Source organism: Xiphophorus hellerii, chromosome 21, assembly GCF_003331165.1.
Source record: "Xiphophorus hellerii strain 12219 chromosome 21, Xiphophorus_hellerii-4.1, whole genome shotgun sequence".
NCBI classification, from domain to species: domain Eukaryota; kingdom Metazoa; phylum Chordata; class Actinopteri; order Cyprinodontiformes; family Poeciliidae; genus Xiphophorus; species Xiphophorus hellerii.
The window spans coordinates 16803605-16818760 of record NC_045692.1 but is presented as its reverse complement, the minus strand read 5'-3'; the positions used below and the strand labels follow the sequence as shown (position 1 = coordinate 16818760).

Below are 15156 nucleotides of genomic sequence, written 5' to 3'. Positions count from 1 at the left end.
AACCTTAGCAGAGAATAAAAAGGACAAAGGCTTATGTTTGGCTTCATGTTATCCATTATTGTGGCTGGTTATAAAGACAGCAGCGCTTTTTCCCTTTACCTCAAACATCACTGTAATTTCAATACAATCCTGCACAAGTATTACTGCTCATTTCCTATTTCTTCCCTATTGATTTGAAGACATTTAATCTGCTGGACTGACAGCAGATGAAGGATTGCTCTTGCAAACAATGGGATCAGACGACTGAATGCCGAGACAACACCAGAGAGTCCATTACTCAGCTCACATTCAAAAATAGGGCATGATGAGAAATGATCATTAGGAACCGGCTGGTGCGAGGAAGGAGATATTGGAGAATATGAAATACGTATACGACTGAACAAGGGATGAGGAATAAAGCTGGTATACATTTTCAAAAGGTCATGAAAATAGCCTCCTCAGTGATGGCTCAAGCAGCAGTATTAGATGTATTTTGCAGTGGTTTATTTAGCAGCCAACGGAAAGACAAAATAGGAGAGCTGAAATATAAAGAAGTATTGCAAAAACACCCCAATAAATTTGTAAAATCCCAACATAACACACAGATGTTTGTGATAGGATAGAAAAAAATTGGAAGAATAATTCACGCCATTAATTCTTTACAAGCATACCTGCAGAGCTGACTCTGATCTTTATTCTTGTATGTGAAATGTTGGCAAGAACCAGCTGAAAATTAGACGGATCATGAAAAGCTTCACATACCATGTACACCCCAACACGCAGGTTTGCATACACTTTATACACACACCTGCTCTCAGACAAAACAGCCATATAGATTATATATATAGATTATATACAGTACAGACCAAAAGTTTGGACACACCTTCTCATTGACTTCAATGAGAAGGTGTGTCCAAACTTTTGGTCTGTACTGTATATATAGATTATATATAAAGCCATAAGATTTTTTTTCAGTCCAATTGTGTCTCAGCTGCTCCATACTTTATGTCCAATAGCTAATACATGCCAAATGATTGTTTTTTTTAATTATTATTTAATAGCTTTAGCATATGCAGAAGAAACATCTGCTATGAACACAGTTGAGGCTGGCTTTGTTTGAGAGTTGCAGGAAATTGATTGGTAACTGAGTGACTTTTATAAATAGTCACATATAAAAATATGATATATTATAAAAATGAAGCTAGACATTTTTTGTCTGGCTTGATGGGGAAAAACAAGACATGAAATAAGAAACGTGCATTCATGTTTAGGATCTTCAAGCAGAGATCAGTGCAGCTCTCCAGGGAGAACTAATATCATGCAAGACCTGCAGTTTTTGCTGACAAGCCAATCTTCAATCTGTTATCTGCCTAAAGCAAAACAAGAGGAATATTTATCGGTTTGCAGATGTCAAAGCAAATCTAGCTCTGATTTGTTATTTATGGCTAAAATAAATGTTATGATGAAGTTGCGTTGGCAGAGAACAGCTCTTAGTAGCAATGATGCAGAGTATATTGGCACACTGCACTATATGTGATTTCAGAAACCTTCGGGTGAATGTTGAGCCTGCCAGACGTTTAATCAATATATGAATTTCCTCAAGTTGAGACACACGTTTCTGCTGTGAGGGCGGAACAATGATGTACCTGTCTGCATTATCCACAGGGTAGACGTAAATTTGCCATTTTTCTTCAAAGTCTGCTACAGATTCTAAAATTGATGGCAGGTTTTGATGTTCAAAGGGAACTAGAAGATAAAATAATATGATAAATTATTTTTTAACACTGAGCCAAATCTGACTTTTATGGATTAAGAAACCTATTACTGAAAGTCTTCTTTTCTTGTTTCAATACGCAGGTGAGGAGACCACAAGTTCACACATATTGGGGACAACAACTGGAACTGAAGTAAATCTTGAATGTACCATTCTTACAGTGAAACATGGTGGTGGCACCATCATTCTTTGATATTTTTTTTCCACTGGGGACAAGGAAGCTGGTCAGAGCTTGTGGGAAGATGGATGGAGCAAAATACAAAGGAATTGTGGAATAAAACATGTTAGAGGACACAAAAGGACTGAGGCTCACCTCAACGCAGGACAGCAACTCTAAACACACAGCTACAAAGGAATAGTCCAATCAATATTTGAGTATTAGAATGGCCTACTCGAAGCTCTGATTTGTATTAAAGTGAAAATCCGTGGCTAGATATATAGCAAGGAATGAAGAAAAGACAAATGGAAGGGATGTAAAACAAAAAAATGGAAGGACAATGCGGTAGGACCAAAGGAAGGTAGAAAGGACAACAGGAAAAAAAGAAAGGAAGAAAATTAGCGGGAAACAAGAAAGGTAGAAAGGAAATACTGCAGAAAGAATACAAGTAGAACACAAAGAGGAAAAAAGGAATGAACAGAAATAAGAAGGGAGGATGAACAAAAAATATGAGGAAGAAAAGACAAGAATGACAGAAAAAACTACAGGAGCTTACAACATTAAGACAATCAAATGAGTAAGTCAGGAAATTAAAATATTTATTTTACTATTATCTTCCTTTTCCACACTTCCTGGAAAACACCGAAATCAAACTCCATACTTTTATTTGTGTAATGACCTTCAGTGCTGCAGACCTTTGTTTCGTGTTCATGCTTTTTATCCAATATTGTTTTTAGCCTCTCAGGGTTTTTGCACTTTATTTACCCTGGAGGTATTTTTTTCTTTTATTTAACAGTTTCTGGTTTCATTAACATCAAAGCTCTTATTCAGGTGGCACCAATATTGCTGTAGAGTACCAATATGGGTTCTACATTCTGTTTTAAACCACTCACTCCAATTTCCTTGCCATATAACCGAGAGGTTCTTGGGGAAAGCAGACAAAAGTATTTCACTGGGAGTCAATTACAGCTACATGATACGTCCTCTCACTCCATAACAAACATTGTTTTTCACTTTCTGCTCAAGCTCAGGGAGTCCCGGAGAGATGACAAAGTACTTCAGCAGAATTGGCCCAGATCACAAAAGCATTCATTTTCAGTGACACTCATTGAGCAAACATGACATGCTCAGAAACGAGAGAAAAGGGAAGGAAACTATTGAGCGCTGCCCTCCCACTTTCTCATGCTGCACCCAAACTGTCATTTCTGTGTGAGAGAAGAGGGTTGGAAAGAAAAATGCAAAACATATTCAACCCCCCTCAATAACCACAATAAAAACGGTTATCTACTAAAGCATTCAGAACAAAACGTTCATAGACTTAGTTCGACACTCAAACAACCAGAGTGATTTTTTAAAAAGATCTGTTGTTGTCTTCTGAATCCTAAAATGCATGCATACACCCCACCCCATGCTTCTGTTGATATGACGATGCGAGATTTCTTAGGACTGTGTCAGACAACACAATTAAGACCCCAGTTTCTTGTTACCTGGGCAGAAAAGGAGATCTGCTACCTGGTGTTTTCCTTTTACACTGCAGGCACACAAAGGCGGTTTGTACACCTTGCAATTTATCACCGCAGAGGCTCAAAGCGAGCTTTTGTTCCCTTCTCTGTGCTGAGCTCAGGGAATGACTCTCTGCAAGAAAACACGGGCAAAGCAACAGAAACGTAAAAGAATCAGTGGAAGACTTTTACCTGTTTTCCGTTTCTCAGTTGAATTTTTGGTTTATAAAACTAGTTTTTACCAAGAATATGTGTATTATTGTTTTTATATTATGCCATAAAGTAGAACAGTTGAGGGAAAAATATATTTCACATAAATAAAATAGGGGCATGCCGCTGTATTGAGCCCTCTTTTCTCTGAGACCGCTAATAAAATCCATGGAAACCAATTTGTTGCAGAAGGAGGGCTAGTAATCAGAGAAAGAGTCAATAGGTAACTCTGAAGGAGCAGCACAGATCTACAGCTTAGGTGGAAGAATTTGTTCACTCAAGCACTCATTGAAGAGTGTCAACAAGAAAACCACGGGGAAAAAAGTATTGAGCTCTAAATGCAATATGTGGTTGATGAAATACTAAAATATCATTCCGACAGATAAACACAGTGGTGGAAGCATAATACTGTGGGCCTGCCTTTCCTCAGCAGGGACAGAAAAGCTGGACAGAGTTGGGAGCATGGATGGGGCTAAACATATGAGAACGTTAGATCCAGCAGTATGAATACTTTGACGAATTTAAAATTTACAAGACTGTACAAACTAATTTTCTTTACAATTTTACATAATTGACCTGAAATGTAACTATATCGACCATCTAATTAGGAAGAATTTGGTTTCAAAGATGTCCGTAAAGATCGGCACACAGGAAGCCTGAAGCCCAGGGAGTTTGACTTCAATGAGTGTCTTGAACAGACAATGCGCAAAACTCATAGTTTGGGGTTGTTTTCCACCTGCCATAAATACATGGTGCAAGAATGATGAAAATACAGAAATGCGGTGCAACCGACCCCACTGCGCTATGCCAGCCCAGTGGCCTCCTGTTTACAGTTTCACCATGAATGCAGAGCAAAGTTGGGAGAACAGCTGGGACAAGCTCATCCAAAAGTGCGTTGCTCTAAACATCGCCTCTAAGCCCCCTTCCAGAAACCTCGGCTGTTTTTTTTTTTTCCAGAAAAGCTCTTTATCCTCCCATTCCTGGCAGCCCTGATTTCTGAAGGGTGATGTGATGACCAGCTTTGCAGATGTGGTAGAACTGTTAAATCTCCAGAAAATCCTTGTGACTAATTTGAGCAGGAAATTAGCAACAAAAAGAACAATGATGATTATTCTTTGTCCAGCCAGCACAGTAACAAATCATGCCCAGTTGTGCAGGATGTTACAGCAAAGCCAATAAATCTCCGCCAGGAGGTTTTTTCTTTCCGTTTTGTGTTTCAAAAATTGTTACATTTCCATTCTTTATACCAAAGCAAGCCTCCAAGTACAAAGAGGACTGTGTTTACCAGAAAAGCACATGACAGTAGTTGTCACATCCTAAAGATTTTCTCCGTCTGTGGGTGCAAGGTGGCAAAAAGAAAACAACGGGGCGTGCCGTGGTGGCGTAGGGGTTAGCGCGACCCGTATTTGGAGGCCTTGAGTCCTCGACGCGGCCGTCGCGAGTTCGACTCCCGGACCCGACGACATTTGCCGCATGTCTTCCCCCCTCTCCTTCCCAGTTTCCTGTCAGCCTACTGTGATATAAGGGACACTAGAGCCCACAAAAAAAGACCCCCTGGAGGGGATCCATACGGAGAAAAACCCCAGTGGCTCTATGCCTTTCATTTCGCCAAAAATCTGCTCTGGCCCCAATCAGTTGCAGATCGCAGAGTTTGGGTCTCTGAAAGTGGTCGATTTGGGGCATGCATGTTGTTTTGTCAGGATGAGTTTGGGAGGAAATGAGAGAGCTGTGGACAGAAGACGCCGGGACACTTTCCGGGCAGAGCAACAAAGGCAGCAATGTTGGACCTACAGCAGTGAAAAACACATCAATGTCTGCCTAGAGGAGCCTGGCACAGCTCAACTAACATTGTCTGAAAACTGTGAACAACATTAACAAGCTAATCACTGAAAGGGGAGCTTTCTTTCAGAGGCCGAGCAACCAGTTGCAAATAAAGCTGCAATTGATGGCCTTTGGACTGAACATGTATATAACATGATTAGCAGGCTAATAAATCAGTTTTAAAAAGGGTTAAACATGATTGTCAAGACAGGAAAAAAAGCCTTTTTTTCCCATCAAATGCAAGAACATCTATCAGCAAATAACAATAAATCTGTCACCATTACATATTAGCCAACAGCCACCTCTCTCAAACATTGAACACTGATAGCTTATTCAGAAAACTCAAGAGTTTCCAACAGGCGTTCATATATTATTACAGGTAAAAGTTAAAATGAAAGTATTCCACTTTACACAATCACAGTGACTGAACAGAAGAGAAGCAAAGCAGTACATGAGCACACATAGGTTAGGTTACACCAGGTCTTGATGTTCAATCTCATTTTTTTTGCTAAAATCCAATTTATTGTAGATGGCTGCTCATACTACTGAATGATGCTATCACAATCAGAAATCCGTGTGACAGGTTTACGACCCCAAAGCGACCAGCGTGCATAGAAGAAGAACGTTGACGTTACTCAGCAGCGCACTGTTTACAGAAGTAATAATGGACACCACTGTGTATGGATAGATTTTTTTAAATTATTGAGAAATGAGAAACAATGAGAAAGATCATAACACAAACAATTGGAGAACCCCAGGCATATTTAGGTTTAAAGACTAAGATCTTTCTTCTTACTGGCTGCACTATTAACAATTTGCACTAGTCCATAGTCCTCACTTGAACTCAATAGGAAATCTGAGAAGAGAACTAAAGATTATGATAAGAACAAGGAGACTGCAATGACTTAGAACTCATCATCAATGACAGATCATCAAAATAGCATGAATAAACATAACAAAAACGCTGATCAGCAGAAAGCGTCTGCTGGTGAAGAGGTCTGCTAGAAGGCTAAGGATGAAAAGAGATTTATTTTCATCACAGTGAGTCATTTGTAAGCAGAAATGGTAAAAACTGTCAAGTCACAATGTAGGATGCTGATGGACTTCTGTCAAGGAAGACTGAATGCTGAAATGAAATCAAAATGTACTTCCACAAGGTATAAGGTTAAAGGTGGGAAAACTTATACAACTATTAACTTTAAGTTGAATTGCACAAGATAAATGTAGCGTTATATGATCAGACAGCCAGTGAAGATCCTGAATACTGTGTGTATTTTATAATATATGTATCAATTTAGGCTGATCAGAACCATTATTGGGTTATTTGAAGTTTTTCTCTCACTCAGCCTGCGTGAGAGTCAAAAATATTTTCATTGGTCTGAGAAATCTGCACTTGGAAGATTATAAATGTGATGTTTTCGCACCAAATTATAATCCAGACTTCCTTCAACTCCTGCCCTGGCTCTTGTCAACGTCAGAAACGAAGAGTGAAATCTACTCATCACAAACAGGCAAACACAGAGACCAAGTGTGGGAACAGTGTGAGGCATGTGAAAGTATGCCGTCAATCCAGAGCGACTTGCTTTTGGCGGGACAAAGGCAATTCACTGCTGCTGCTCCCAGGACACGAAGCCTCCTGCAGGGTGGGCTGGATGGCTCCTCTGCCACAGAAACACCTTATCTTTCTTCAACATGCCCAGACAGCCTGTAACACTGCGCTCAACTGCCCTCTTGATAATAATGCATGTTTACACTTCAGGATCTTAGGCTTTAAACTTAACCGTGCGCATCGGATATTTGGGAGTTTCACTGCACTTTGGTGCAGGGGCAAAAAGAAAAGCATCGAGGGTGGGAACAGTATAGCTGATCTGCAGAGCAACCATGGTTGTTGCACAATTAAAAGGAAATTAAAAGACAGTTTCCCATTTTAAAGGTTTTAAAACTGTTTTTACTAAGGATAGCTATATACTTAAGACCTCAGTCATATAACAGAACATTTGCATACAGTCCTGCTATTTATAAGGCATTAATATCTCCATCATTGCTTCATGTCATTGGTTTTCCAAGATTTCTTAGTGAACAGGGATCCATAACAGCAGCCCAACAGGAAGCAGCATGAAAAAAAACAGTCTTTTTTTTTAAATATCATCTACTAGCTAATGTGTGTCAGGTCCAAACAGATATTACAGACCAGTATAGTCAATTGTATCATATAGGAGATGTTACATGAGCATAAAATCAACTAAATCCATAAGAAATGTTAAACCTTAACTCAAAGGTCCAAAGGTTTTTGCCACCTGACTCAGAAAGAGCTCAAAAGAGGAACGAATAAGACAATAAGAATGGCATTTAGTTAAACTAGACTAACTTCATTAGAAGAACACCCCAAAAAATCCAATCTTGTAGAGACTTTTACTGAAGAAATGCGTTAAATGTGGGAAAAATAAATATTTGCAACTATGTCAAAAACAAAGTTTGTTTTTTATCTTTCTTTAGAAGTTTGAAATGGCAAACATCTGAATTGTAAATTGACCACAAGCTTAATCAGTGTATCTCTGCAACAAATCCAAATTTGTACAACTACATACAACAACCCCTTTTGCCGGCCTTAGCATTGAAGTTCAGTGTGATTAAACTAAAACAGCTGAGCCAGGGAACCACTCAGCCCACAAGTGACAAACAAATCAGACACACACTGATTAATTGGCCTGTAATTATAAAGCTCCACAATTACACAGGCAGGAGGTGTTTCCATTTGCATGCTACTGCTTCTAGATTATTAGAAAACTAGTGAACAACACTGTTCATTACAGCTTGACCCCAAAATGTAATTATTTATTAACTGAGCAGCAAATACCTGGCCTATAACTCAACTGACAAATATGGCCTCTTGTTTCTCTCTCCTGTGGACTGTAAAACAACCCTAATTTCCTTTTCCAAATACTAACAAGATGACAGAAAGTAAAAACAGAGTGAAAATGGTTCACACTGCAGCTTTCAAGAAGAAAACCGTCCAACTACAAAGACAGTATAATGATATTGTTAATCAATGAATAACTAATGTATCCAGTGTCTTGTAAAAGTGGTGCTTTACCTAGAACCTGTTCAAATTTTTCACAATACAACAATTTATGGGGTTCCCTCCTGGAGATGTTGCTCTGAGATAAGTGGAAGATGATGGATGAATGCTTGGATGAGAATCCAACTCGAAAATAATTTGAAAAGACATGTATAATATTCTCTGCGACAGACTGGTGACCTGTCCAGCGTGTACCCCACCTCTCGCCCGGAACATTAGCTGGAGAAAGGCACCAGCACCTCTCCAGACCCCTCTAAGTGACAAGGGTGTACAGAAAATGGATGGATGGATGGATGGATGGATGGATGGATGGATGGATGGATGGATGGATGGATGGATGGATGGATGGATGGATGGATGGATGGATGGATGGATGGATGGATGGATGGATGGATGGATGGATGGATGGATGGATGGATAATATTCCTTCCACTAAGACACACAGACAGACTTATAGGAAGTAGAACTTATCTCATAAAATCTTCAAAACATACACTGACATTTGTGATTTTAATGAGTCAACAGGTAAATACAGTAAGTTTAAAGGGTCTTATTACTTTTGCAAGGCACTTAGTATTCTATTGCTACTACATTGTAATTGAATTCTCCACTGAGAAAGTCATACAAGAAGGAAAAATATTTGTTACCCGCCTTATCTCTTGCATCGTTATTCCATTAAACTTTACCCCTCCACAAGTTTAAATCCATTTCCTCCTCTAAAAAAAACATTTCCACTTCTTGGCTGATAATCTAATATTCTTCATATGGCAGCTTCACCAAGAAGAGCAGATAACAGCCTGACTGTGGCCTGCTGACAGCTTTACAATCATCTGAGTCAAAGCAGGATGTTTATTATGAGTGGAAAAATGCCTGTCAGCTATTTACTGGGCCACTAACTTCAGCATCCGTGCTACTTTAACCATCACCGGCCTCTTTCCCGTCACTTTTCAAAGGTTCTCCACTGATGCTGAACATAACTCATGGGTTTTGGTTTTGCCAAACAAATCTCACAAAAGGAAAAGATGCCAGAGTGATGACCAGCGCCTCTAAGAAGTTGTAACCCAGGCAGAGCTTTGCATCAGCTTTTAGACTGAAGAAACCCCTATGAGAAAAACCCTAAAGAAGGGCTTAAATACGTCGGGCATCATTAACTAGTGGCCTCTTGGCTCTTTGTCTCTCAGCCTATTGAACCCAATGTGGTGCTTCAGCTCTCTAAAGCAGTCGGGCTGAGCTTTTTCGCGAACCGAGAGGGGCGGGGAGATGAGCGACAAGGGCCATAGCGTGACGAATGCAGGAACCTGGTGCTGCTGTTTCATGCTGCTGAGAGAGGATCGGGGGGAGGATGATACGGCACGGCCCGCTGCCGCCGCACACAGGGCGGCACAATAAGCCTTGCCGCTGTTGCTGCCCCTCCTTGTCTCTCACCCTCTTAAAGACACCCCAACCCCCTTCATTCAGTCATGGCAGCTCCATTCAGCAGGTCATATAGAGAGTCAATAAGAAAGCTAACTCAGTCTGCTGCTCCAAAATGTGCAATGTCAGAAAAATAGCAGACACAGGGAGAGGAATGAGGTGGGGAAATTCCAAGGGGGCTGACAACCAGCTCAAAAACGGTGGTTGAGATGAAGCTGACATCCCTTAAACTCTTCAAACTGCCTGAAGTTTTCACATTTCATCCTTCTATGTATTTTGCGGAACAGATCAGGAACGAAGATTACATTAAGTTAAACGTTTTGACCTTCATACAGAACTTGTTCCTCTACGTTTGGTGGGAAAACGAAATGTGACACATGATGGCAGAAGCATCATGTTGTGGGGATTCTGCTTTATAATAGAGGTTGTAAAAGCTCAATGTAGATTCACATTCCAGCAGCATAAGAACTCTAAATATGCAGTCAGAGCTCCAGGGGAATGGTTTAGATCAAAGTACACCCGAGCATTTGAATAGCCTGGTCAAAGTCCAGATATAAATCCAGGTGAGAATAAGCACCAAGGCCTGAATATTGATGTTCAGACATTTTCCATCCAATGTGACTGAGCGTGGGCTATTTTACAATAAAGAATGAGGGGAAAAGAAATGAGTCTTTAGATGTCCAAAGCTGGTAAAGACTTGCAGCTATTTTTGAATTGGCTGATGGGATTCCTTTACATAAATTTTTTTTATCATAGTTGTCATGAAAGCTGCTATGGTTTGTTCTTCATTAAATGTTTGTGATCTATGCCATGTGGAATGATTAAGAATCTGAACAGAACGGCTGTGGTGTTGCAGGTTACAGTCCCCTGGCCAGTTGTATAAAATCCCAATAAACCACATTAAGTTTGCGGTTGTAACATGACAAAATGTGAAAAAGTCCAAGGGTGTGAATACATTTGGAAGGTTTTAAGAGGAAGCTTTCATGGTGGTTGTGTAAGCTACTTTTTCATATAAAGCTTCAGCTGTTCGTTAGAAGAGAAAGTGAGCTGTGTGTTGAGGTAGATACAGCCTGTGTGAGACGGGACAGCATCAGCCTCGGTGAGAGGCGGCAGCACACTGACAGCAACATCCAGCTCTTTGAAGGCAACGCAGGTGAAACACGGGTCATACCGTTTGTAAAAACACAGAAAGTCAGGTTTGTGTAATTTTAAAACAACTCCAGTTCTAAAAGCTTGCATTTCTGGTTGATTAAAACTCTGTTGAATGAATCATAACCCTGCTATCTGTTCTGCATTTGATGGTTATTTGCATGGACGTCACTGATTTAATGCAACCCCCAAGGCTTTTTCAGTTAAGATGCGTTAAGCCAGTTAGAATCTTATGATCAACAAATTTTGACTGTATTTTATTATTACTGAATTGAATTTTACAGCATTAAATAGGGTCGAATTCTGACTATATGATTAATTCATGTAAATTGAAAACAATTATTTATTACTGCCTTTAAATCAGTCCTATTTGTCCAGTAAAGACATATCTTTTAGAGAGGGAGAGGCTTCAGGAACAATCTCTGAATATCCTTAAGGGGCCCAGTCAGAGCCTGGATTTAGTTCAAATTTAAATCTCTAAAATGTCCAAAAACGGCTGTTCACCCGTCAAACTTGACTGAGCGTGAGAAAATCTGAAGAGAAGAATAGGAGAAAACAGAATAGGTGTGCCAAGCTTGTAGAGACATAACCAAGAAGACTCCAGGCTTGAATTGTTGCCATAAAACTTGTAAGCCAATAGATGTGAATACACGTAGCTTTTGCATTTTTTGTTTTTCTGTTTTAATCAGCAACAATTACATTATATATTTTTTTTGTGAAAACATCATAGCAGCCCACACAACAGGAGCCGGTGAGCTAATGTCAAGCAATTCATTAGAGTCCTCATTATAGAGCTACATTTGGCTGTAGCACACACCATCCATGCGCCTGAGCGTGTGCATGACTGCAGCGGGAGCTCCTGGCAGCATGATGGATGAAGAACAGGGCGTCTGAGCTGGAGACGTCCACGCTGCTGCAGTCTGAGACCAGCCTACAACCTCTTTCAACCTCCGCCAGCATACGAGGAAAGGAAATTCCACATGCAGCCGCAGTCTTCGCACATTAGCAGCCTCCAAACACAGAGCTTTTAACATCAAACCACGTAGTTAAATGATCCAAGCCTCTCTCTCCTAAGCTTTCTCCACTCTCATCGCATGGACAGACACACTCCAGACTGTAGTGGTACATCTCTACCCCCCCCTCAAGGGAAAGCAACAGAGCACAAATTGACCCAAAAAGTCAGCCCCAATTTTCTGAGAGTGCCACCTCTGAGTATGGCATGGAACCTGAAAGAAAAAAAGATACACTAAGCTCACAGGATGTTGTGTAATTTTACCCAGATGTTCTCTACTTCATCTGACTAATAAATGCAAGGAGGGGAAATGAATTCTTCAGCCACTCCTCACATCTTAGGCTCTGCTGGAGCTACTGTGATACTTTTCCAAGGGACTGAACGCTTTCTGGGAGTGAATGGTGCATTAAATCCTCCCTGTGGAGCGGCTGATTTTGGAAACGTCATTTTGTGCTCTATTAATGAGCACCAATCTAAGCAAGGACAGGGGGCTCCTGGTTCCAGCTGCACAGGCGTTAAGGTCATCCAACAAGCAGGGGAGCACCTCGTCTAAAAATACTGTCCTACATACAAATTTGTCCAGCTTGCCCAGGAGAGGGTTTTATTTTTGTACATGTTGATGCGGCTGAGATTTCCTCCACTTATAGTTTCCCAAACCTATCTATAATCTGCAACTGTCTGCAAAAATGCATGTGTATGAGGGTCTGCAAAACATTCCTACACATCCCTGAGGCATGCCATCACACACATGTGAGTTTAATCTGCAGTCACTGTCAGCGGAAGAGAATTTCCCTGACCGCTATCGGGAGTAAAAAACAAGAGCTCGTGAGTGTGAGCTGAATCGCAAAACTTATCACATCGTTAAGATCTGAGGTTTCAGGGGAACTGTTGGTGTCGTCGGCCTCCATTCTTCACAGTGGACTTGTAGCTCCACTGTGGAGGAAAAGGAACTGTGCAGTTTTTTCCCCCTGATGTGTGAAAAGTTGCAAATAGGCGATGCTTTTTCTACAGCACTTTAGACATTCGCTCCTTACAGATTACTGGTGTGGTGATATTTGAGATTATACGTAAAAAAATAACAAAAATAATACCAAACAAAAATGAACTTGAATACATTTGACAGGTGACGTAATTTATTCAGTTACCTTTGTTAAAAGGTAACTGAATTCCTACCTGGAATTCAGTTGAAAAAGTAATTGCATCTCTTATTAAATCATGAGTTAACAGTGATTCATAGCATCTTGTGGTTCAGTTTAAGCAGCCACACCCAGACCAGAAAACTGTCAAACCTGTTTAATCATTAAATCACTTTAGTACCTGTAGATGCAGGATAAAACATCTAGAAAACAAGCATTATGTGTTTTGTTTAATCTGCTGATTCGATATTGGGACAACATTTATGTAGCCCCACAGAAAGGGTAAAACACTAGCTAACTTGTCACTGCTTTTAACCACATCTTACTGGGAAATTTGGTACAACCAAATATTCACAAACAAGGTACGATTTTGTGAAAGATTCTATGGCAGCAACGTTTGCAAACTTTGTAAGTTAGCTGCAGATACAGCAACAATGTGTTGGAAGACAAAGAGGTAAGAAATGTATCAAGGAGCTGTCAGTAATGGCAGTATAGGATTCAGTAGCACTTATTAAATAACTGCTACTGCAGGACCACCTTCTGCAGACCCTTTAATAAATCAAAATGCAGGAAATCAACATTTTGGGGTGAGAAAAATTCACTGCATGCCCCACACATCCATAAATACAATAGAAAATCTGAGCCATCCCATTTCTAATGCCGTCCAGTGCAACCGCCCATACCCCTAAACAAAACATACAGTCTATCTCATCCAATCCGACTAAATGTTGTGCATGAGTAAATTAAATTATATTCTCAGTGGTTATAAAATTTGCATGATTTTTTTTTTTAAAGTGCTGAAAGTTGGGTCATGAAAGCTTTTTTTTTTAAGTTTAATAATCTAATGAGTCCTAAAAATAAAGCAACACCCTGAGAGAATTTTTCCTGCACACATGTTGTTATAGTCTGACAAACAAGAGGGTCTCTGCTGCAACACATCCACTCTCCACCAGCTTTGTTGTATTTTCGTTACGGACAAGCTCTGGTCCTAACACGCAGGTCCGAGTAAAGGCTGAGGGTTCTTACCGTCTCCGATGTCCGCTCGGATATTCCACACACAGAGCAACAATGAAACAACTCCAGCGAGAAGGTTGAACGTCTTCACAGCAGCCATATCCAAGTTCTCCCTCTTTATTCCGCTGTGTTTAATTCTTGCTTTCCCCCCACCAGCGCAGTCCGTCTTCGCTCCTGCACCGACAGCGCCAACTCTCCAGCAGCCAGCCGTCCCTGCTGCTTTTTAAAAGAGCAAAGACCTGCCTGCGCTGCACTGAGCACTGATTGTTTTTTTGTTTGTTTGTTTTTTTTTCCTTGTCTCCAAATGTGCGCCGCTCTGCGCGCTACTGGGACGCGCTCTGAAATGAACCAGAGCTGATGATATCTGGGGAAACAAGAGAGTTTAAAGCGTAAAAAAGAGAGGGAAAGATACAGCTCAGCTCCACATGGTGCTGTGGTCCCAGCTGCTGGGTGCAGAAAGAAGCTGAAGAAGGCGCTCCTGGAGAACACGGAGCGCTCTCACCGTCATCAGCTCCCCAGAACCAATGGCTTTCATCCACCTTCGAACCCGCAAAAATTAGACAAGCGTCTGCTTTTTTTTTTCCCCAGGACGTTTAATTTTCCCAAACAAATTTAGAATGGTTGGAGGCAGATTCTTCTTTAATAGGCTACACCTGTTTAAAGAGTTTTACTATGAGTGCGTGCCAATAAAGAAGGAATACTTATTTTCATGGTTCTTGTTCTAATTTTGGTGTTTCTTTTTACTATGAAAGGTCTTGTCATCTTTCACCTTTTGCACAATGACAGGTTAGTTAGAGCGCCCTCTTCAGGTGCAAAAGATTTTGCAAACTCCTCATTAAAAGACCTGCTTGAAATTTCTGTTTCCTGGGTGAAACACAATTGGGGGAAACGGTGACATAAATCGTGTTGA

The 15156-nt window shown here is 40.5% G+C and overlaps 1 protein-coding gene across 2 annotated transcripts in view; it reads right to left on the bottom strand.

Annotated features, from left to right (window-relative positions):
- plxdc2b (plexin domain containing 2b) overlaps window positions 1-14872 on the bottom strand; it is a 95450-nt gene extending 80578 nt beyond the window's left edge. The window contains exon 1 of one of the 2 annotated variants that reach the window (XM_032551153.1): window positions 14259-14872. In XM_032551153.1, coding sequence (XP_032407044.1) covers window positions 14259-14346 — 88 coding nt within the window. In that variant the 5' untranslated portion in view covers window positions 14347-14872. The remainder of the gene's footprint in view (window positions 1-14258) is intronic. The other variant, XM_032551154.1, reaches the window with a different exon arrangement.
- Window positions 14873-15156: the final 284 nt, after the last annotated feature.